General features: G+C 45.9%; 1 protein-coding gene across 1 annotated transcript in view; it reads right to left on the minus strand.

Annotated features, from left to right (window-relative positions):
* Positions 1-20,509: 20,509 nt before the first annotated feature.
* UBE2QL1 (ubiquitin-conjugating enzyme E2Q family-like 1) overlaps positions 20,510-25,372 on the minus strand; it is a 43,403-nt gene continuing 38,540 nt past the window's right edge. Inside the window, exon 2 of the mRNA XM_011969399.1 lies at positions 20,510-21,886. Within this exon, the coding sequence (XP_011824789.1) occupies positions 21,755-21,886 (132 nt within the window). The 3' untranslated portion in view covers positions 20,510-21,754. The remainder of the gene's footprint in view (positions 21,887-25,372) is intronic.

The raw sequence follows: 25,372 nt of genomic DNA on the forward strand, positions 1-25,372 counted from the left end.
TCTCAGTGTAGAGTTTTCCTCTTAAAGTGTTCCTGATTCAGGTTCGTAAGGGTCTGGCTTCTTCCCATGTCACTACATGCAGTCTGTGAGTCATGCATCATTGCCTTCCACTCCTCTTCCTTCTCTCCTTAAAAAGGCACATCTTTTTGCTTAACTAAAGTGGTGACTTTCTCCCTCAAATTTTTTGTCCTTTGCTGTAGCTTTTACCCCTCCAGATCTGACTCTGCTATTGTGGTTTGATGCTGAGAGTGCTTCTCTAAGGCCTAAGAGAACAACGTTTTCTTTTATAGAACTTGATTCTGTACTCTTAGATTTTGTCGTGGTGCCTAAATTGCTCTGTGTAACCAGGCCATCTCACATTCTTTTAGTTTTTCTAAAAGCCATGCATTCCCCTGCTCAGGTATTGGTTCTCTTGATTATATGATTCCTCTATGATATTGGCGTACACGAACAACCTTAGATGCCTACTATTCTGTTACCTGATGGAATTCAAGTGCTTTTTCATCAGGTTTGCCTTCCAGGTTATCTAAACAGGCTTCCAATAAAAAGAAACAGTCATATTGTAGGAAATGTGTTTTGTTTTGTTTCTACCTTTTAGATGAACAGCCTAAGAAACAGAGATAATGTGTTGTAAGTCAGGTTCGTGTGCTTTGTGCCAGCTTTATTAGGTTTTTGATTACTTGGGAAAATGGTCATCTCTAATTCAGGTCTAAGATTTTTTTCCTCTCGACTGTGTAACTTTTTGTGTTTGCTTTTAATATCCTTTAAATATCATTCTGGGTAAATAAGTGACTATTATTTCTCAGTGGCAGGTGATATTATTTTAATTAAATATTTTAAGCCTTTTAACATCTTTGACAAACTTCCCAAAATCAGATGATAATTAAAGTCTTTTTAACCTAAAATTGACTTTGGGATTTTTCAGTTGGTTTCCTTAAAGGCCTCAAAGGAGGTATTTCTCATTAGGCTTATTTGATATATTAGATTATGGAAAAAGCACTGCCAAATAATAAAGTGATACTAGAGCTTTTAAAACTTATATTTAAGTGGATATGTTATTGATGTGAATATTTAAACATTATATGACATTTATAAAAGTCTTATAGTTCTGATGCGATGCTGTCAATCATGATTCTGGTTGTTATCTTAAAATGCAATAGAAATAACTGAATTTCCTTGTTCATTACTGAACTTCATCCAATTTCAATTACGATCATTGTAAGTTCTTGTCATCTACCGGTAGACTTTTCTCTAAAGGCATCTGCAATCAGATTAATAAAAAAAGACTCTAATGAGTGCTCTTAAATATAGGCTTCTACTAAGTTTTAAGATCAGTGGACTAAATAAAAATTTCTAAAATTCAAATGAAAAACTGATGGATTCATGAAACTTCTAATCAAGATGAAGCAGAACAAAACTTAATTATGTGAGATTGAATAACCGATTAAAAATTATGATTTTGTTGATATTTATTTGAATTGTTGTTGGTTCTTTATGTGAAACATTGTTGATTCTTAAATGTTTTGCTTTCCAGATTAAATATAAGTTTCTGTTTTAAGCTACCCATAGTTTGCAGCAATTTGGTGAAGTATAAGTGTTATAAATGAAGGTGAAAACATCTATTTTTTTTCTTCCAATTTGATCCTTCAAAATTCAAAAACTATTTGTGAATTTTTAATTTTATGGTGATATAGCTATTTACATAAGTTCAATATAAATCTGTTTTCTTTATAACAGAATGCATCTAGAAATGTTAATTGTATTACCAAGATTTTAGTAACATATCATGTTTAAAATTGCATATAGGCACTATAGATAAAATCTAAAGTTTGCCTTGAGGCTCTCTAGCCTAAAAAAAAAAAAAGTGCAAGCCAAGATTAAATCACTATTCTTGCTACACTTATGTAAATAATCAGGCCAAATCTGATGAAACTAAATTTATTTTACAAGCGAATTATTCTTACTCTGATTATCTTTGGCAAATATCAGAATGACTATCTATCACCCGCCATTGGACTGCAGCTCTCTGCATTGATTTGGAGTTCTTGTCAGCTACGTGTAGGCTGTACTAGATCCTGAATTCGAGTTCTCCTCAATATCTGGCTACAACCCTCCCACGAAGAATGAGAACTGTTGTCTTCCTGAGGCCCTGTAAGCTGAAACTGAATGCATTTCAAGGGACAAATCTTGTGCCTGATGTTTGGACCATACAGAGAGTTCACCAAACTGCCCAGTGCCACAATCAGAGACATTTGCACAACAATTTGCCAACTTCACGCTGTAGACAGCTTTTCCCAAGACATCAGAGCAAGCCTCCATATCACAATGAGACTCCTACACTCTTACCTTCGTTGCTTGTCTGGATTATGACGAAGGTAAAATTTCACAGTTAGTAACTGCTATGGGTAACTTGACAGAACTTGACCTAAAAATTCCTTTAGTCCATCTAGTGGGCAACTTTAACAGCATCCTTAACACAGCTCTTTGTTCAAACTGTACCAGTGGTCCCTTTTGTACAGCTGGTACTCTGCTTTAATTCAGCCAAGTCATGGAATGCTACTCAAAGGCTACAACAGGCCTTGCCCAGCTCCCCCTGGCCTTTTCATTAGTTTAGTTGTTGCCCATAGGCTTGGGCTTGTGCTCTTGGTCCAAAGCCATTGAATATACTGGATTTTTTTTTTTTTTTTTGAGACAGATTTCCACTCTTGTAGCCTAGGCTGGAGTGCAGTGGTGCAATCTCGGCTCACTGCAACCTCCGCCTCCCAGGTTCAAGCGATTCTCCCACCTCAGCCTCCCAAGTAGCTGGGATTACAGGTGCCCACCACCACGCCTTGCTAATTTTTGTATTTTTAGTAGAGACGGGATTTGCCATATTGGCCAGGCTGGTCTTGAACTCCTGACCTCAGATGATCCACCCACCTTGGCCTCCCAAAGTGCTGGGATTACAGGCGTGAGCCACCGCACCTGGTCATAAACTCAATTTTTTATGCTCCTGCATAATAAATAATAATTGTTCTGGAACATAATTGAATTATGCATAATTCAATTTACTCTGAATTATTTCCTTTAAACGTTGTACCTCTTGTCTGTCCAACCTCTGCAGGAATGACACTCCAAAAATAGTAATGCTGGCACAGCACTTTAAAATGATAGCCAACACTTATGGAACTGACAACATGAAACTTAACAGTGGACTCCAGGTAGACTTAGCCTGAGAGCCGCTTTCTCCAGACCGCCTTGGTTGCTCAAATGTGGCTAAGAGGATTTTGACACTAACTCCTATTCACCAATCACGTCCACTGAAATAGGACCAGACCAGCAACCAAGGACAGGTCTGCCCTGGCACAGCAGGACAATCAAAACCTAACCACAGAGTAGTTGATCCACAATACTTTCAGAGAAAGATCTTCATCAAAAGGGGGAAATGTAAAAGTTGTAAGACTCACAGTGGAATCACTGGTGTCAAACCCTGGCAAATGGAGCTGGGGAGGGTAAGAACAGGGGTGATATGGTTTGGATTTGTGTCCCCACCAAATCTCACATTGAACTGTAATCCCTGGGTTTGGAGGTGGGGACTGATGGGAGGTGATTGGATCATGCGGGCAGTTTCTCATGGTTTAACACCATCCTTCTTGAGATGCTGTCATTGAGCTAGTGAGTTCTTGTGAGAGCTGGTTGTTTAAAGTGTGTAGTACCTCCCCTATCTCTCTCTTGATCCTGCTCCAGCCATGTAAGATGTTCCTGCTTCCTCTTTCTCGTCTGCCATGATTGTAAGCTTCCTGAGGCCTCCCCGGAAGCAGAAGCCACTATGCTTCCTGCATGGCCTGCAGAAATGTGAGCCAAAGAGGTTTCATTAAACCTCTTTTCTTTATAATTCACCCAGTCTCAGGTGTTTCTTTATAGCAGCGTGAGGACAGACTAATACAGGAGGGGCTTTCATGCATTATTTGCCTGATAATAGGAACTATGACAAGAACTTTTTCCAAACCACAGCTGACTGGAGAAGTCACACAGCACAGCTAGCTGCTTATTCATAAACAGTTGCCCAAGGCACTGTCTCACAAACCCAGTGCAAAACTACAGGGATCTAACTCTAATTCCAAGATTAGAAGTTGTATCTAGCAGCTACTGACACTTGCCAGTCAGCACTCACCAGCTGTTGTAAAATGCTGCCAGTGCCAATGAACTCTATTTTAAAATAACTTCCATAACCTCCTCTTTCTCCAGGAAGCCTTAACATTTCCCTGTATTCTTTGAACATGCCAGAGGCCATTCTGCTCTGCATGTATGTCCTAGAGTGCAATCCTACTTCTTGCATATTATTCCAAATAAAACCTTGAATCCAGAGATTTCATCTCTTTATTTTTTTTAAATGTTGAAATATCTCAGGTAAGGGGCAGCAAAGTTCAGGGCAGGGCAAGGGGGTCCGGGAGATGGGATGGGGTGGAGGAGGTCACCATCACGGACAGAGTGGCCAGGATTGGGCCTCACTGTGAAGGCATGTGTCAATCCAAGGCTTTTGGGTGAAGGCCGGCTAGTAAGTATTGGGGCAGGAGCACCTCAGGTGGGAGAAGGCAAAATCCCCGAGGCAGAGAGCAATGGCTGGCACACTGCAAGGACCAGGGGAGGAGCAGGAGAGGGGTCCCAGTAGAAACGGAGAATGGGAGGCCTGTCCTTGGGGGTCACCCGGAGGCTGTGCAGTTAGTGAAGGGGGACACTCAAGGGTGTTCTAGAGAGGCCTGGCATGACTCCCCTGGGTTGGAATGGGGCACTGTGTCTCCAGAGCTGAGAGTATTCTGTGGGGTGTTGGGGTTGGTCAGTGATTTCTAGACCAGACCCAAGTGGCTCTTCACAGGCCTTTCTGGTTTTCACGGGAGAAGAGGCATTCTGGGGCAGAGCAGGGCCGCAAAGGCCAGCCAGGCCCAGGCAGCAATCCAGCCAAGGAGGTGATGGAGAAGGCGGTGCCCAGCCATGGGTCCTGGTCCAGGATCAAAGGCCAAGACTGGGTGGGTGTTGGCTGTGTGTATGGGAGCGACAAGGACTCCAGGATGGGTGGAGGGTGGGTTGTGGTGACCTTCACAGAGGAAGGCAAAATGAGTACACACATGTTCAGGTGGTTGGCGAGTCCCTTGGCGACAGTTGAGCCTCAGGTGCTGTGGGCAGATACAAAGACCAGATGCTGTGATGGGAGACGTGGCTGAACACGATTTGGGAGTGTCGTCATGGACATGTCTCAGAGTGAAGCCCCAGCAATCAGCCTGGACTCCTCACGCCGCTCACCGCCCCCGGGGAGCACGCTGTCACCAGGTGCTGCCACAAGTCTCCATGTCTCCCCTTCCCCACACCATGGCCATTGCTGCCCAGATGTATGGTTGGCCTCTCTTTACTGGATGTCTGTAATGAATGGCCTCCCTATCCCGGGCCTTTCTGGTTTGGGCATTGGGGACAATCAAAGACGGCCATTCCTGTGCTATGGCCTCTCATTGTTCCAGAAACGCAGCTCAGCCTTCCCTGTGCTTGTCTGGCTCAATGCGCCCATTGCTGGCTATGCACCCCTCTGTTCCTCCAACCATTCCCAGCATTTCTTGCCGCTGTGGCCTTTGATGAAGCTGCTCTGCTGCCAGGGATACTCCCTGACCTGGCCACGGCAACCCAAAGGTCAGAAGCTGCTCCCCAACCGCACTTGCTTCTATAGGAGCCAGGGCCCCCGAGCTGCTCCCCAGCTCATAGCGCTCATGCGAATCTGCCCTTGTCTGTGCATCTCTTTCCTTCACTGGGACTTCTCTCTCCCAGGAGAGGCAACTTCTACCAGGGCACACGGGGAATTTGTTTATTTTGTCCCCAAAGTTCATCAGGTGCTGGGGCACCTCAAACAGAGGTCACTGACCCCGAAGGTAGCTCTCTGTACCCTTCCAGGGCTGGGGGTCATGCTCTCCCCTTGTTCTTTAGGCCTGGGATGCTCACAGGTCAGGTGCTTCTAGACCCAGGTGCCGTACTGTCCCTTGGGGATCCTACGCCCCCACTCGCCCATGTCAAAGTTTCTTTGTTAAACCCCCGGAATCATTCTCACCTTCAGAGCCCCACTCCCTGTGGCCCTGGCTGGATGACGGTCAGATGTGATAAGCATGGGAACAGCGCGGCCCTGGGACTTCCAATGTCCTGTGAGCATCGAGGCCCCAAGGTCACCTGCAGGGACCTTGTGTCAGGCTGTTCTCGCATTGCTATAAAAAATACTGGAGACTGGATAATTTATAAGAAAAGAGGTTTAATTGGCTCACGATTCTGCAGGCTGTACAGGAAGCATAGTGCTGGCATCTGCTTCTGGGGAGCTCCCGATCATGGCGGAAGGGGAAGCTTGCACGTCACATGACAGAGTGGGAGCAAGGGAGAGAGAGTCAGTGCCACACTTCACAACAACCGGCTCTCTTGAGAACTCACTCACTCTCATCAGGACTGCACCAAACCACGAGGGATCTGCCCCCGATGACCCAAACCCCTCCCACCAGGCCCCTCCTCCAACACTGGAGGTTACAATTCTATATGAGATTTGGAGGGGGCATCCAAACTACATTAGACCTGCAGCTCAGGTAGCTCGCCTCCAGGCTCAGGTATGATGGTTTACTGTCACTGCCATCACAAAACACCACAAACATAGTGGCTTAAAGCACACACACTTGTCTTACCATGCAAGAAGTCAGGAATCCCAAAGTCAAACTGTCAGCAGGGCTGGCTCCATGTGGGGGCCCCGAGGAGAATCTGGCTGCCATGTACTGTGACTCCTGGCTTCTTCCTCACATCACTCTGACTCTTCCTTCTGTCGTCACGCCTCCTCTGACTCTGCCCCTCTTTCCCTGCTCTGCTGGGACCCCTGTGATGACACTGGGCCCACCTGGACAATGCAGGGCAACGCCTGCAAAGCCTTCACTTCATCACCCTTGCAAAGTCCGTTTTGCCCCTCGAGGTGACATAGGCACAGGTCCTGAGGAAGACATCTGTTAGGATGTCCTCAGAGGCCGTGAGTCTGCCGGTTGCACCGGGCCAGGCCTATGTTTTCGTCACCCCTGCTGGTCTCACCCATGGCAGGTCTTGGGCCTTTTATGTTCTGCTGGGATGGGCTGGGCTGTGCAGATGTGTCCTCACCACTGAGAAGTCTGCCCTTTGGTCACTGGAGAAGGGCACCCGGCCTGAAAATTACTGTTTGATAAAAGGGGTGCATGACCTGTGGTCCCCAGGCTGGCCCCGAGTCATTGCTAAGGGTCTTTCAGGAGACCTAACTGGGTTAACTTGCACGTCCTTAGAGGCACATGTGCTGCAGGGCGCACACACGGGGCTGCTGCAGAGGCTGCTGCTGAACTCAGAACAACCCACCTCCTTTCTTCTCTTACCCGCTCCTCTCACCCATGCCAGCGCCGGGGTAGAGTCAGGTGATCCCCCATCCCTCCCGCTCTGTGTTCAGCCTGACATTGCTGCAACCCCTTAAATATTAGACGGCCCCCTTCAACTCACACCATCTCTTGGAGCCTCCTGGCCACAGATTTCCTTTTCATTTCTGCTTTCTTACTGCTCCCTTTACCTTTGATTCCTTTTAAGTAAAAATGTACAGGAAATATAAAGTGTTTTTCCCTACTAAAATGGGGAAAAAAAAGAATCCACAGAAATAGAATTTGAGGAAGCTCAAGTGGGCAATTTGGGCCATTCTGTGTGAATTCTGTCACTTGCCGGCCCACGCAGCCCTGCTTCCTCCCAAGGAATCTTTGTTTCAAGGGCACCTCCCTGGCAGGCCTCAGTGGAATCAGTGCAGCCGCAGACCAGGCGACCCCAAGCAGGATGGGAACCTTTTATGGATGCGTCCCGCACTTCCACTCCATGTTCAGAATGATGGGGTAGGAAAAGGGAGCTTTAGAAAGAAAGAAGGAAATGAGAGGGAAAGTAAATTATAGGGCACACTCTGGACTGATATTTTTGCTCAGGTCTTGCTCATGTGGCGGGCTCGTGTTCTGTTTGTGGTTGGGAAATGCCAGTCTTCTGTTGGTGGCTTGGGATGGGAAGGCACATGTCTTCCTGCAGGCAGGTCTTGCCAGCGGGTCTGCCTGGGCACGAACCCTCTGCACCGTAGGGTAGCCCCAGAAGCTTTCGCCCCCGCCCAGATTCCTGTGCGGGGCTGTCTCTAGGACCATCCATTCCAACAGAAATTACTGGCATCTGGCTATCCCGGAGAGATAATCTGATCTACTGCAGCAGTCTGATGATTTCACACATGACTCTGTGTTTCATGTAGTCCTGGCCTGATGAGCTTTGGGGAGAAAAGTGATGAACCTGGCCCAGAACCTCCCACGCATTTGCACATGCGGTCCAGAGGCTGCTGGACATGGGAAAGGGGCGGCATCTGGCCTCCGTTGCCCTCTTCTCTTGGTCCCTATTTCTAATTTCTCTTTCGTTAAAATGTTCCCTGTTTCTGTTTAATGCTGCACCAAGTCTTACAGAATCCACTCTGCACAAGACAGCTCTACCAGGGCTATGCATGGGACTGAATTCTGGCAGGCGGCTGGGAACAAGCAGGTGCTATTTAGCATTGATGCAGGCCCCACATGTGTGTTGAAGGGGGCAATGAGGGAATTTTGTTTTTCAGAAAGCAGCAATGTTTTGTCGTGGTTATTGGTGGTGAAATTATAATGACTAGCCCCTTCCTTTCCTGGAAAGATTGATCTTTTTGTACCCAAATCATTTTTTTCTGTTCTTTCTCCTCATGCTCGAATTGCCCCTAAAGACGTCTGTTCCCAGCAAGGAGGAGAACAGGCGATGAGGGCCGATGAGTCAGGACTGCAGGGAACATCTGCAGAACCAAATGGCAGGACTGGGGTGGTCAGCTGGTGACTCAGCAAACATTTAACTGCAGGTTTTCATTACTTAAAGCAGAGTCAATAGAGGAAAATCCAATTAAAGCAAAAAGGTACACTTTGGCAGCTGGTGATTCACTGTTCCGAAGGAGCCAACGTGGGGTTGCCTAATGAAATGAGCTGTTCTGACGATGTCCTTTGTGGACCCTAAGACCAAAGAGAACCACAAGTTCCTTGCTTCCTCTTTTCTCCCTGAACAAAATCTCCACTGGAGAAGCGGAAGGACCAAGACCGCGTGTCCCTCCTGTCACTAGCCTTGGCCTCAGGTGCACTGACCTGCTTAGTGGGGCCAGGCCCTGCCCCGACCCAGCACAGGAAAGATGGAGCTGAGCGGGCTCTGGTGTGGCAGTGCCATGATCATGGAGCAGTGCGGGTGGCGGGGGTCTGCAGATCACAGAGGAGGGAAGGGCTTCCCCTGAAGCCAGCTGCAGGTGGATGGGAGAGGCAGGTGTTCGTGCTGATCTCCATGTTGACAATGATGCTGGAGTGGGTTGAGAAGTGGCCCTCACAAAGATGTGTCCACATCCTAAACCCTGAAACCCTTTCTCTTCTTTGGGAAATGGGGTTTTGTAGGTGTAGTTAAATAAGAGAGCTTGAGATGAGATCATCCTGGTCTATCTGGACGGGCTCTGAATTCAGTTCAGCTGCTGTTGAATCCCACGGAAGTGCCCTTGTAAGAGGAAGGCAGAGGGAGATTTGACACAGACAGAAGAGGCTAGAAGAGGAGAAGGTCATGTGAAGATGGAGGCAGAGACTAGAGTGAGGCAGCCACAAGCCAGGGAGCACCCGGGGCCACCAGAAGCTGGAGGAGGCAGGGACGGTCTTCACCTAGAGCTTTTGGAGGGAGCATGGCCCAGCCAACACTGTGATCTTGGTCTTCTGGCCTCTGGAACTGTGAACGGACAAATTTCTGTTGTTTTAATTGACCCAGTTTGTGGCCATCTGTTATGGTAGCCCAGGACATAAATAAAATGCCCAAAGGCACACGTAACCACGTCTAAATAGCTGGACAAGGACAAGCCCTCTGAATTCTGCCAGAACCACCTTTTCATTGCTAAGCTTGATGTCTTAGGGTAGGGGCAGACCAGGGCAAAAATGTGAGCTTTGCCAGGTACATTAGTGGCTGTGTAATAAATTACTATGAATTTAGCAATTGAAAAAAACATCTATTTATTATCAACCTGGGTGGAGTTGGAGACCATTATTCTAAGAGAAGTAACTCAGGAATGGAAAACCAAACATTCTATGTTCTCATTTATAAGTGGGAGCTAAGCTGTAAGGACCCAAAGGCATAAGAATGACATAATGGACTCTGGGGACATGGGGGAAGTGTTGGGGAGGGAGTGAGGGATAAAATACTACACATTAGGTACAGTGTACACTGCTCGGGTGATGGGTGCACCAAAATCTCAGAAATCACCACGAAATAACTTATCCTTGTAATCAAGCACCCCCTGCTCCCCAAAAACTATTGAAATAATAATAATAGTCTACGGCCATACCACCCTGAACACGCCCGATCGCGTCTGAAATAATAATAATAATATTCAAAGAATCCCTCAATTTTTTTTTAAAAAAATCTATTTATTATCTCCCAATTTGCATGGGCTGAGAGTCTAGGCACATGGTCTAGCTGGGTCCCTTATGCAAGACCTCACAAATTTGCAACTGAGGAGTTGGCTGGGCTATGTCTCTTTGTGGGCATCGGGGGTCTTCTTCCAAGCTCAGGAGGTGGTTAGCAGAATTTAGACCCTTGCCGCTGAAGGACCGAGGTCCCTATCTACTGTGGGCTGTCAGCAGGGGCCACTTTTAGCTCCAAGAGGCACCTACAGTGCCCTTCCCTGTAGCCTCCTCATAATTTGGCATCTTATTTCAAGACCTTCAGGAGGATCTCTCTTTTTAGAGATAGCCTAGGCATGCCTTTAAGGGCTCAGCTGATTAGGTCAGATTCACCCAAGTTAATCTCCCTTTCGATGAACTGGAACTCAACTTACAGTCCTTAATTACATCTTCAAAAACCTCTTCATCTTTGCCATATAACGTAACATAACCATGGGGTGATATCCCATTCCCTTTGCCGTATTCTATTGGCTTCCCCACTTCAGGGCAGGGGATGATGTGGGTGTGACTCATTGGGGAGGTCACCTCCAAGTGCGGCTGGCTCACCTGCAGGGACTTCTTTCCTTGCTCTTCTTTGCAAGCTTCTGAGTTCTTCCTAGCTCCTTTCCTTCCTCACCTGAAGCCCAGCACCCATGCACTGCTGGGATCTTTGCTCTTTCCTCCCAGTGGGACAAAGCATTGATGGCACTAAGGCCTTGGCGCTTGAATTTTCAGAAAGACCGAAACTTAAAGGGATGGCTTTCAGTGAATCCAATAATCTGCCACCCACGAAGGAGGAATCCTGTGGAATTTATTCTATACTCAATTCTGCTCATCAGAGTGTGGCTGAGGGTGGGTCACTTCAGCTCTTTGGTGTCTCTTTTCCCTGAACTGTGAACACTAACGTTCCCTCAAATGCTGACACTAACATGACATCAGATGAACGTAAATGGGACCATGAGTTTCCAGCTGTGAGTCTAGTGTCTGGCAGGGGCTCCCAATGCCCGGCGGCTCCATGACCTGCAGCCCTGTCTGAAGTGGTCCTGTCCCTGCAGGATGCTTTGATGCAGAGGGCAACAGAGGCCAGATGCCGCCCATTTCCCATGAAACATGCATGACTCTGTGTTTCATTTAGCCATGGCCTGATGAGGTTTGGGAAGAAATGTAATGAACCTGGCCCACAACCTCCCACACACTTGCACATACGGTCCAGAGCATCCTGCAGGGACAGAATCACTTCATACAGCCAAGTGCCAAAGTCCTCCTAAAGGCTTCTCTGAAGGCAGATAGTTTGGAAAAAGCCAGGAAAAACATCGAATTTTAACTTGCTGCCTTCTGTCCAGGATCTTAGGGACTTCAGGAGCAATTACCCGGGACATAGTACAGGATATTATTCTCTGTCTTCATGAAGTATGTCTGAAAGGCAGTAGGAGCAGCATAAAAAATAAAAATTCCAAACTCTGTTATAATAGACACTAAGGATGCATTGAAGGTCTTGTGAAAAGAGCAAGAATAAATATAAATAAAACATGTAGTGAACTACATGGACATAGAAGTATATTATCTAGCAATTTCTGCTTTGCATTTCTTATTTTGACATGGCAGGAAACCAGGAGCAAACTTTCCATATGCCTGAGGATTTCTTACTTACAGCACTCTTATCTGTGAGGTCCTGGGTGATTAAGATGTGGTGGGTGGGACTTGAACCTAAATTCTGGCCTGGACTACCTGGACACCGGAAGGGGATGTCTGCCTGGAGGACACTCTGGCAGGTACAAGCTGTGTTCCTGGCTTGAGCTTTGCCCCACTAGGCTCAGAGGAGCCCTGAGCACTGGTGGGGGTGGGAGGAGGGGCTGTGTCTTCTGTAAAGGAGGAGAATTCTTTGTGTGCCTCTGGCCTTTGGTACTAAGAAGCAGAATGAACTGCTTCTTTAGGCTCCTTTCCTGGGTCCCCATAGCCTAACCTGAGGCCCTATGGGAGAAACAACCTTGCCTAGAAAAAATGTCAAGGGAAAAATGATATTTTCATGGAAATCCCACAGGGTAGGCCTGAATCATTCACCATCCACTATCTAATCTATTTATTCATTTATCTATCCATCCATGTAACATCTATCCATCCATCCATCCATCCATCCATCCATCCATCCATCCATCCATTTATCCATCCATTTATCTGATCATCTGTCCCTCCATCCATCCAGTCATCCAGTCCATCCATCCATCTATCCATTCATTCATCAGTTCACCCAACCCATCCATCCAATCGCTCATCCCACAGCCCTGCCATGGCCTGGGTCCCACATCCTTCACTCAGAGACTCCTTGTCCCGTTGCACAAACGTGCCTATTAAATTCCCAGCTCCTGGCCTTGTGTGTTGGCTCTTGCCTGTAATCCCAGCACTTTGGGAAGCTGAGGCAGGCAGATCACGAGGTCAGGAGATCGAGACCATCCTGAGACCATCCTGGCCCACATGGTGAAACCCTGTCTTTTCTAAAAATACAAAAAAGTTAGCAGGGTGTGGTAGCGTGTGCCTGTAGTACCAGCTACTTGGGAGGCTGAGACAGAAGAATCACTTGAACCCGGGAGGTGGAGTCTGCAGTGAGCTGAGATCGTGCCACTGCACTCCAGCCTTACCACAGAGCAAGACTCCATCTCAAATTAAAAACAAACAAACAAACAAACAAACAAACTCAGAAATTTATTCTCACGGTTCTTGAGGTCAGAAGTCCAAATCAAGGCACTTCCAGGGTTGGTTTCTTCTATTTTCTTTCTTCAGGTTCCAAGGCAGTGCTGCACTCCTGGATTCATCCTACGCATGTGCGGGCAGATATACTTTATATTTCTAAGGCAGTACAACTGAAGTCACAAGGGCCCCATGTCTGGGTCCCAGCATCGTAATACATTAGATGAGGACCCCCCCCGCCGACTCTGAATTTAACTTCCTGTGCTTTAAAACAATCTTCCAGAAAATGGGGTCTCTGGGTTATACTTCCCTTGTCATAAAGAATCCTTTCACTCTTAGAAGTCATTGGACTAGGCTAGTTTTAAACCCCTCTACGTGAGGGCATGGAAGTGTGTTTGAACAGGCTCTGAGCTGAGGACTGAGCCTGGGGCAGACAGAACCCAATTAAATCAGGGAGCTGATCCTAAGAATCTCTGAGGTCCTTTCCATTTATTTATTAAGTAAATAATTGGCATGAAAATTAGAAGTCATAGGCTTTGCTTTAATTTTTGATGCTATCTTTCTAGAGTAAATTTTAACAAGCTCCAAAATACCATTTACCAAAAGCAGCTTCTATTCCCATTTGAATATGAGAAGGCCTGAAGCTTGGATGCCATGAAGTCCATGGCTCTGAGGATATCAGACAGGGACACAAGATCCCCGGCAGGCGAGAAAGGAGGCCCCCCCATCACAAGAAACCATATGCTGTTTTGGAAATTGGCATGTTTAATGGAAAAGCAACACCATAACATGTAGAAACTAGAGTAAAGTGAGAAGAAAACCCTTGAAACAATGAGAATAAGATTACATAAATCAAGTATGTATGTGTGGGAGTATACACAGCATTTGGTAAAGGCGAGGAACATTATCTAATGCAAAATTATGGGAATCATTTAAAAGAGGTAAACTGCAAAGTTGTAGCTAGAAACATCCTTGAAGTTAGAGACTTAAAAGTTTAGTATTGACTTAATGTAATGTTGTAGTGACACAGGAAATTAATTGACCATGTTTAAGTAAAATCAGATTAGAAAAATCAATTATACTTAATGCCTGCTTCTGATCTATAAGCTGCACACTATTGCCTACTAAATCTGCATCTCATGTTGCCTAGACATGAAATGAGAAGACAGTTCTAAAAGGTATTTGAGAAATTAAAAACTTTGCAAATGTAGGAAAAGAAAAAAAAAAGGATGTTTTCCTATATGAAAGTTTATTCATGCTGCTTAGAATTATTCCATTGGATGTTACCTTCAAAATTATTTATTCAGAAAGCTTTAATGACTCAAAAAATACTCTGTGATGGGTTTAAAAAAACATTATACTTTCAAAACTCATCATATCCTGACCTTGTTGCTGGTATCCTGGCTCACTGCTGTACAGTTATACATAATCCCAACACTCGAAGGTTGAACAAAGGAAACATGATCTATTTCAACTCCATTTTGTCAAGCAGTTTGTGTGTATATCTACTTTAATATCTCTATCATTTCCCCTTGTTTAAGTAAAAATAACTTGTTTCCAGTAACATTTATTCCGGCATGGAAATAGACCTGCAATAGTCCATTCTCACGCTGCTATGAAGAAATACCCAAGGTTGGGTAATTTATAAAGAAAAGAGGATTAATTGACTCACAGTTCCACATGTCTGGGGAGGCCTCAGGAAACTTACAATCAAGGTGGAAGGTATCTCTTCATAGGGTGGCAGGAGAGAGAATGAGTGCCAAATGAAGGGACAAGCCCCTTTTAAAACCACCAGATCTCATGAGAACTCACTCATTATCACGAGAACAGCATGGGGAAAATTGCCCCCATGATTCAATTAGCTCCACCAGGTCCTGCCCTTGACACGTGGGGATTATTATAATTCAAGGTGAGATTTGGGTGGGGACACAGAGCCAAACCATATCAAGACCTCTCTTAAGACAAACGCCTAAGTGGCAAAGAAGAGCTGGAGAGTGTGAATTTTATATAGCTCTGCCCTGTACCTAGCCTACTGACACAGAACACACCTTGGATTGCCAATGTGAAAGGCCAGGGCTCTGTTCGATCCTGCTGGGTCTCTTACTTTTGCCTTAACAAAAATACGTCCCTGGACACAGATCACCCAGACCACTGCCTGCTACTCTCTGACACAGCTGAGGTTGGATGCACTCTGGGGAGAATTTGTGATTTGGCACACTTCCATCTCCATCACCCTACAAGTTCAGAGTCAATGCCCTATTGATGGTGTATCTTTCATGCTTTCACCCAAAGGAAAGGATGCAAATTCACCTGGATGAAATGAACAGCCTGGAAGTGGATCCTAACAGCCAACTCAAGTGGTCAGCTTGACTGTGCCAAACCAATCTCACTGTTATTTGTAAAATAATGTACTGAGTTCCAGTTACACATCAGGCCCTGCGCCTGCTTCCCACACATTGCCTGTCTTGTCACCACAGCCCTCAACAGTAGATATGCACTTCAGAATTTCAGTTTGGAAAGTGGAAGCCAAGTGCCTGGGTGTAAGGCTGAGTGCTTTATCAACATGTGATAAGAGGCGTGGTTTTCTGATCAACAGCCCAGGCCTGTTCAGTACTAAATTAGCCACATTTTGAGATTTTTAAAAATACGCTCTTGATTAGAAAATGATCTTGAATATTGACTAGGGCTGAGAAATTCCTCGGGTAAATGGCTTAAAACACAAACTGAATACCAACATACATGTTAGTGTGAAAAGTGAGCTGAAGTGCCTCTTCAATAAATGGTGCTTAGGGCACTTGAAAATTGTCATTTTCCAGAATTGTTACTCTATAAGTTCTCCAAAGAAATATCTCTATAGTTCAGTAGTAGGTTAGGCTACAGTTTTGTGCTAAGCACACTATTTCACTTACATCGAGACACTTTAATGGAAATCTTTATCAATAACGTTTACGAATATTTATAATGCAAATGGCAGCTGAAGGAGAAATCTAAGTCACACTGATTACATTAATTAGATTTGGTTCAGCTACATTCCATTGATTTTTTTGGAGAACACCCATGATGTACTTTAAGGTTTTCATTTGGCAAACCACGAAGGAGTCAAAGGACAAAAGATCAGAGGGTGCCAAGTGAGTCTCGCTCACCGTGGCTGGTGGGGAGAACACACGTGGAGACCCAGATAAATCCTGAGAGTTACTGAACACAGACCATGCAAGGACACAGCAAGCATTCTGTGTAAAGACGTTTATTGGTTTTAAAGATTTGTTTTCCAGAATCATTGTTTTTTTCTCATTAGGGCAGTGCCTCTAGATGATTTGACTCATGCACTCACCATCTTCCAGTGGTAAACATTTCTTTCCTATTGATTTATGCCACATGCATTTTTTTCTCTGCTTCTGAGGATCACAGAAGAGGATAACTCTGGAAATAGGATACACCAAAGTCTCCCCATGAATTGCAGTGAGAGTCTGAAAGTTCGCAGTCACTCACGGTATACAGATCAGCATCCTAGCATTGTCATGATGGCAACCACATTCATGAAATGAAGTCACATTGTAGAGAAGGCAGGCAGGAATGAAACCAAGCACATCAGGTGACAGCAGTTTCTGTGTTAGCTCAATTAGTGTCATCACCAGTGATTGTCCAAGATCTAGAGACACAAAATGGTTGCATGTCTACAAAGTAGGACAGTCACTTAATTTACCACCAGTAGAAGAAAAGAGAAAGCCACCTCCTGGTTTTAACTGTGCAAGAGACACAGGGTGAATTGGCAGTGGGGGGCAGTGCAGGGATCTTTTTTTCCTTCTATGCAGCCTTACTGACCTGGGAGGACGGCCTCGCACCTGACCCCCTCATTGCACTCTATTTGTCTGGCCTTATCATGACCTTGAAAGAAAATCTTACTTCCCTCTGTTTTGATTGTTTCTGTTTGGCCAGCACACTTTGCTCCCGTGTTTCTTCTGGAACCAAACTAACATCACTTATTGCTTTCCCGAACGTCAACAGAGTTTGTTTGCCTTTCCAGTTTACTGACCACATTCTGTGGATCAGACAGGCCCTGGGCTTAAAAATGATACTCAATACTATGTGAATTAGAGGCTGCAAAAATTCGAAAGAGAAGTAGAACCTAGCAGAAAACTAAGAACAGAGCTGTACATGACTTCAGTGTCTTACAAAGTTCTGACTACAGTCCCACGGGCTGAGCTCCAAGCCCCTTACAGAAGCTTCCCAAAGCAGTTGGAGGGAATTTCTGCCCTCTGCTCCAGTTTGCTTTGGGCACAGAATGGATCATGTGGGTGTTTCCCAGCTGGCTTGGAAGACTCGTGACTGTACTGATTCAATGGTTGGGTGAAGAGTGTGTGTTTGATGAGGGCAACATGAATTGCCTAATGGTCTCATGAAGCAACATAAAGGATCAGAAAGCCACAGGAAGGCAGTGGCCTTGTTGCTCCTGTCCTACTGTGGACAAGTCCCTCAAAGTCTCTGGGCTCGCCTCCTTCACTGCAGAGGGTGTAAAATTAGACTAAGTGGTCTTCCAGATTCAGTGGCTCTACACTCACTACAGTCAGGAAGTAAGCTCTGCCCCTTTAGAAAGCAAATTCCATTAAAATTTCGCCTGCTGTTGGATGGGGACACGGAAATAGAATTCCCACGCACAGGGCAAGCTCCACACACCAGGCTAGGTTGTCAGGTGGGACTGTGTCCTGCTTCCTGAAATCAGCTCCATGAATAGGGTCTCTGCAGGTGACAGGTGGCAAGGAGACTCCAGTTCTCCCATTCAAGGCCAGTGAGGACAGAGTCCACACTCCCTTTCAAGGTGCCCTCAGCCCCTCCTATTTCTACACCTGCCCTTCTTCTTCCCTTTGCCCAACCATGGCTCAAACCTGATTGACTCCATGAAATCTTTCTGGTTTTCAGCCAGAAAATCTCTGGACTTGCGCAATATCTTTAATTTCTGCAGTGCAATTTGGCACTTGCCTTGCTTGGTGCTGGTGCCTGTGTGTTATTCCTATCTTTTGAGTTGCTATCCAGGGAAGGGGCTGTACCTTAATCTTCTGCACGCCCTGCATGTAAGAGGAGAATGCTGAGTGAATGGAGAGATGGTCAGTTGTTATTGGTTGATTTTTGGGTCAGCTGGTTGACTTAATGTAAGAACTGGGGACGGAAAGCAAGTATATGATTACCAGGTACGTGTATTTTAACCACTGTAATTGATCATTCTGAGTCGATATCTACGTGGGTTCTAATTAAAGCCTGCTGTAATGTAAATTTCCTGATACTATGAAAATGACACTTACATTTTGTTGACAATCTTTAGTCTCCAAAGCACTTCTGCTGCATCATTTTGGCCAATTCTCACACTGACCTGCTAGGAGTACACAGTTGAGGAAACCGAGGCTCAGGCAGGTGGAGTGACTGGCCAGGGTTACATGGATACGTGGCTTTTTGTCTTTCAATCCCAGGTCTTTTTCACTCGTCTACATATTTTTCTCTTAAAAAAAAGGTCAAATTTTGACAGATGGAGCTGAAAACTTTAAGCCTACATCCTGGTTTTTCTGAGTAGTGGATTTTAGAGACAGCAAGTCTTTGCAGGAGTATTGGCACCTGTGTGTGTGTGTGTGTGTGTGTAACTTGGGGGAATAACCTTGCTGCTTACATAGAACTCCCTAAGGCATAAGCAGTTCTCAGTCCACCCAGACCATGTGCAGGTCTTACCCAGCAGTGGAGAAGATACCCAATAACAAGGGTGATTGGTTCAGGAAAACTATTGGACGGGAAGGAGTTTTGCATTGAGAAGAGGACAGATGAGTTTGTGATTTTCTGTTTGTTTGGCTCTGTGAGCTCTGGCTTGGTTTGAGTTTCCACAGATGCATGGGTGTGTGGAGCTATCGGGACATGAACATTTGCAGCCACTGTCTGATTATTCCCTCGCTGTCTGTCCAAAGAGGAAGAGGTTCCTTGGCTTATGTGGGACTGTGGCCCCAGGCTCTAGGGCTCTCCTTCTCACCCTGGGCTCCAGAGGCAGGTGTCCACTTCAGCAGGGTGGAAGGAGGCTATGGCCAAGGCATGGGCAGCCAGGCCTGTGCTCACTGTCCTAAGGGTGCCTCCATGGCTGGGCACAGCCATGCTTGCCTGTGAAGGGAGTCCACCAAAAAGGGAGTCTGCACTCCTAACAGTCCAAGCAATGGTTGAGTTTTACATTACTTCCTACTGCTTTTAAAGTGAGAAATTCTTACCAATTGAAGTGAAAAACGGTATTTCGTTCACTAAAGAATTGATTTCTTCTATAAGTTTCTAATAAACCCAATGGAAATGCCATGCAAAAAAATCAAACTCTGAGTGTATGGAAGGGGCGACACTGAACTGAGTGTCTCTCTGCTCTGTCACTGGCTGTCACCCAGCCCAATCCGGGGTCAGACCAGTCTCCTGGCTGCACCCCTTGGTGCAGTTCTCAGAGACCAACGTGAACCTGTTTTTCAATCAGGTAATAAACACTACTGAAATGACCTGCCTGTGGATGTATTTTCCCCCTAAAGTAAAACTGCTTTTAGTTTTCATTAGAAGGGGAAATTATTTAGAAAGGAATAAACTCAGGTGCTTTCCCTAGCAAGATGTTTCTGTCCTAGGTCTTTAATCTCCACAGTGTAATTCCAGGATGGTCAATAGCTCCAGGGTCCAAAGGCTGTCAGCCAAATGTCAGGTTTCCGGCATGGAGAATGCCACCATAGAGGGTTGCATGAATGAACATTGTGTAAGTTCACTGTCATCAAGTTTCACGACTATTATGACCACAGGGAACCTGAGCAGGCCCTGCATTCTTAATACACTGTCATTCTGGTCTAGCAGAGCTGCTGTGTGCACTTGGGGGCAAATAAGAAAGTGGTAAAGAAAAACAAAAGTAACAATAAATTTGGTGAATGGCCAGCCCTGCTGAAAGGCATCAATCCTTGTTCTTTAAGGCGAGGCCTCTTGGACCTCTGAAAGCCTTGAACCAAATGGGCAGGTTCCCAAGTAGGCAAAACTGCCTGAAGAATTGAATATATTATCCCAGAAGACTTCTCCTCCCTCACAGTGGTAAGATACAATTGGCAACATCTGAACTTGATCCAATCATCCCTTCAGCTCCTTGGCTGTTTCTGGGGACCATTTCAATCTACCTAATTTTTGCAAAGACTATGGGTTCCTAAGACTCATTTCCGGTACCTGACTTAGACTGCTGCTCTAGAATTACATGTTGTAGTATTTGCAATATTTAAAAAATTTAAGAATATCTGACATATTTTAAATGGAAGGATAGCCCACAATGACTGGATCCTTGAGGCAGTGTATCAGGTATGCATGATTTTATTTAAAATGTGTCCAATAAGACTTTCCACTTGGAATGAACATTTTTACCTCTTTCCTCATATTATTAGAAACAGTATTTCCTCATTTCATGGAGTTTCTTAGAAAGTTCTAAGTAACTTAACAGAAGAGAAAAATGAAATTGTGGGGAGATTAAATAACAGGAAGTTTACACCACAGCAAGGGTGCTCACCCATCCCAATTTCGGGGGACACACAAGTGACTATTGGGTGAAAGAGACCCGGTCATGCAAATCATCATATGATCACTTGGTATCCTTTGGCAGTTCTGACATTCCTTGTCACTAGCACAGATAATAAAATGAGTCAGATGACTGCAGTGAATGGGAAATCGTCTTTTGCTTTTGGTGGTGGAGAGAAGACAGGAACACAAAGGCGTGGCCGTAGGACCATTTCCTAACATCGGACGAGACTGTTCGCAGCTGACCACCCGTTGCTCTGAGCCCCAGAGGGCGCATCTGGTGTCCACGCCACCGTCTGCCGGGGGTGGCCGCAGCGTCCTCTGCCTTCCATCTAATGGCACTGGTTTATCTGTGGACAGCAGCACACCACAAATCAGCATCGAGGGCACATTTCCACCACGTGGGCAGTTGTGGTTTTAAATCACTAGAACCTGGCAATGTTAAATTTGTGTTTTCATGAGCCAAAGGTCATAGCACAAATGAGGTCTAAATGTCATCACAGCGGACCATGGGCCACAGAAAGACACATCTTCAAGTTATGTTGACTTTCCAGGAAGAAAAACAGAGATACAGAGCACAGCAAACACGTGCTGGGGACGCACGGCGGCGATGCACGGCGTCCGGATGAAATGTGAACGGCGCCATTTACATGGAAATGGAGCCAGCAGGGGCACTGAGTTTCCTGCCGACTCGTCGGAGCTGCTGTCATGGAAAGAAGCTCAGGGCAATGTGACCGGGGTGGGCAGAGGGGCAGGCAGGCTGGGAAATGTCACCATCTCAACATGTGTTCTAAAGTGACTTCGAGGTGATCATTCATTTATAATCGAAACAGAATCCGAACGGCGTTTGCTCCCTCTTCCTCTCTGTAAACACATCTGTTCATAAATAACTTAAACGTCTCCTTGGCATTCAGGATGCAGTTCTGGCTGGAGTAAAAAAGGGTGGAGGATGCACAGCGTTGAGGAGATGTCAGGGTACTGGTGTGTATGTGGACAGGCGCTCGAGCGTCTACTGCACGTGGCAGACATCAGCCATCGGACACGGGCGGGGTGACCCAGCCATATTTTTCATGTGTCTTCACCAAACTCTTAAAGGTAGCTTCAGCTTCCTTGCGACTGAAGGACTTTTTTGATTTGCCAGCTTTCCTACAGATCCGTCCCTGCGTGAGATGAAAAGAAAAACCAGGTTAGAAGGTCACTGGGAATTCTGTTTCCTACCATCTTTATTAAAAACACACGGAGTCGTGGGGATTTCTGATGTCTGAATCAATGCAATGCACTGTCCACCAGCAGGGTGGGGGCAAGCCTCACTGCCCAGATGCAGAACAATTCAGCTCTGGCACCAAACAGATGGGGCAGCCTGGGGCTAGCAGCCTTCTAGGGGAGGGGGGTGCTGTCTTTACAAACCCACACACAGCATGGGCTGAATCCAGACTTGCTCACTCCACGGTGCCGGAGAGCAATCTCTGGCCCAGTTCCTGAGATACGCAGGAGGGACCGGCCTTATCGAAAGGGCATCACTTCACAGCCAAGCATGCTCTCCCTGAGGCAATAGACTGTTCGAACTTTCTTTCCCCCCCTCCAAAGAATGCCTTTAATTACCACTTCAGATTCCATCTGTGATAACAGTGAAGATAAATGTATTTATAGAGAGATGTGTATATTTGTATATTTCTACAGATATTTAAAACCTCTATTTTTTAAAATTCAAGTTCCAGAGCCATTAGTGAATTTATTGGAATTTGTGTCACTTCAGCACCATTTTGTGAGGTGACGGTGGACATTTTCACGGAAGAAGAGACCTGTCCTCGAGGTCCAAGAGGGGGTAGAGGCAGGGCAGGTGCTTTGTCACACGATCCCAGGAGAGGGTGGGGCTGGTGGAGAGAGCCACGTCCCCTCACAGTGACCAGCCGTGTTCTGCTCCCAAGGACACAGCACTTGTCTCTGCAGTGGTCAAAAGGGACTGACCCATCTTCAGATGTCACAAGAGGGCTCTGGACTATGAGAAAGAAGAAATCAGGCAACACTGCCCATGTGACAGTATCTCAGGAAGCCCTGGAAAATGTGGCATATCTGGCACCAGAGGGGAGGAGCAGATGGAAGACAACCAGGAGTTGGGGTGATGCTGGCCTCAGTTGGACCTGTGGCAGCTCTCACCCTTCCAGTCTCAGTTACTCTTCATTAAGCCTCTTAATGGTGGATCAACAGAGACGTCGTTCCCTTAGCCTCTGAGGCACATTTACTTCCACTGAGCCTCCCCCAGGCTCTCCTGGAAGATCTGATCCTCTCCTTGGGCATCCCATGTACATGTTTTGCAGATGGGGCAGAAATGCCTGGAAAGACCTGGCTGAGCTTCGTCTATGGCAGGTGCATGATTACCAACCATCGCCTGCTGTTCAGGAACCTTGGCGAACAGAATTTCTCTCTGAATAGACCCTCTGCACTCCCGATACGGGGCACTGGTGCTACAGCACAACTGTGGGCACATACTGGGATGTGAATAGGGTCCAGGCCTCCCCACCAGCAGCTCCAACACACAGCAGCCAGGCGCCTTGGACAGCCATAGAGGGCAGAAGCCACATGGGTCTGTGTGGCCACCAGCAAGTACGATCCACCCGATCCTGGCTCTCTAATAACCCACTGACAACTCCAGTGGGAAGGCAGCTGCAATGACCTCTAAATCTACTGGGCAGATGGTGCCCAGTCACCTGAAATGTGGAGGGGAAGAGGCCATTTCACATGCCTGTATTCGGAGCCTACCTAGGCTTCCTTTTCAATAATTGTCTTTTCAACAGTGGACACACAGGCCGATCCCCAGTTGAGGAGTCAGGAGTCCAGGGTTACCAAACTCTGCCTGCTCTGGATATCCCTCTGGTTTCACTTGTGCATCTGTCATTGGGGGCAGCAGGACTTTTCCTTTTTTAAAAAAATTTTTCTTTTTATTTTTCTTTCTTTTCTTCTTTTCTTTTCTTTTTTTTGAGACAGGATCTCGCTCTGTCATCCAGGCTGGAGTGCAGTGGCACGATCGTAGCTCACAGCAACCTCAAACTCCTGTGCTCAAACAATCCTCCTGCCTCAGCCTCCTGAGTACCTAGGACTACAGGTGTGAGCCACCGCACTTATCTAATTTTTTATTTTTTATACAGATGAGGTCTCACTGCCCAGGCTGGTCTTGGACTCCTGGCCTCAAGTGATCTTCCCACCTCAGCCTCCCAAAGTGCTGGGATTACAGGCGTGTGCACCGTGCACACCTTTGCAAAAACGCTGTATAGCTCACATCAGAAAAGTTGCTAAAAGGATGAAGGAAGATCGGAGGAGAAGATGACAGGAAATGGCCATTTATTTACTGCTAGCAACATCCCCATGCCTCACTAGGATTGACTCCTATTTTGAGTTTGATAACTTCAAGCATATTTGCTTATGTGATGTAATTATACTTGATAAAAAGAGACCACTCAGAGCTCATATATTCATAATCATCATCATTGTGGGCTGAGATCAAAGTCCAAAGTTATCTTATTAAACATATGAAAACACATCTTTCACATCTTTGCGAGGACGTTAGCATCAATTTCTTCCTTCTTTTTTTTCTCTTGAGACACAGTCTCGCTCTGTCACCCATCCAGGCTGGAGTGCAGTGGTACAATCATAGCTCAGTGCAACCTTGATCTCCTGGGCTCAAGAGATCCTCCTGCATCAGCCTCCCAAATAGTTGGTACTATAGGCATGCACCACCACATATAGCCAGTTAAAATTTGTTTTTTATAGAGACAGGGTCTCGCTTTGTTGCCCAGGCTGCTCTCGAACTCCTGGGCTCAAGCAATCCTCCCACCTTCACCTCTCAAAGTGTTAGGATTATAGGCATTAGCCAGTGTGCCCGGCCAGCATCAATTTCTACATCAAGTGACAGCAAATATCAAGGGTTGATTTTTTTTGGCTAAAATGATTTTTTTTTAACCATCTCTATCCTTTTTCTCTATAATACTGAAAATCTATGGTATTATATGAAAATCCTGAGCTAAAGGTAGCTAGACAAATAGAGGCTCACAATCATATTGGAATATTCTGTGGCTTTTGGCATGAATCCACACTTTGCCTACTCTTTGTGAAAGTCTCAATTGTTACAAGAAACAACAAACAAAACCCCAAAGGAACAGACCACTCTTTGTTGCCTTTTCTTCCCTGTTAGAATTATGAACAGAAAGTCCCAGTGCTTAGTCAATTCCACAACCGGGAGACAGAGCCCGTTATGAGTCAGTCAGAGGCTCAGCGCATTTATTGCACTACACTGTTGATAAGGAGCTCTCATCTCATCTCCTGTCTCTTACACCCACGTTTACAATTAACAATTTTTTTTTCATAGGTTCATCTGATTCTGATTGGCTGTTTAAATTTGACACAGTGAAATGCTGGACTTGGAAGCCACTCCCTGCATTCCCCCTTTATTTTCTGGCTCTCCCAGTGTCACAGAGCTGTTTTTCTGACATGCCCTGCTGTGCCCACTGCACCAAGAAGAGGGGAACCCCTCCATCCCGTGTTCCCTGCTTGCTGCAGATGTTTGGGCACTCCCATTCATCCTTCCAGGATACAGTCTCTTGAAAAGTGAAATTTTGGGAATCAAGTGCAGACAATGTCACACATCATGA

Source organism: Mandrillus leucophaeus, unplaced genomic scaffold, assembly GCF_000951045.1.
Source record: "Mandrillus leucophaeus isolate KB7577 unplaced genomic scaffold, Mleu.le_1.0 Scaffold89, whole genome shotgun sequence".
In the NCBI taxonomy this organism is placed as follows: Eukaryota; Metazoa; Chordata; class Mammalia; order Primates; family Cercopithecidae; genus Mandrillus; species Mandrillus leucophaeus.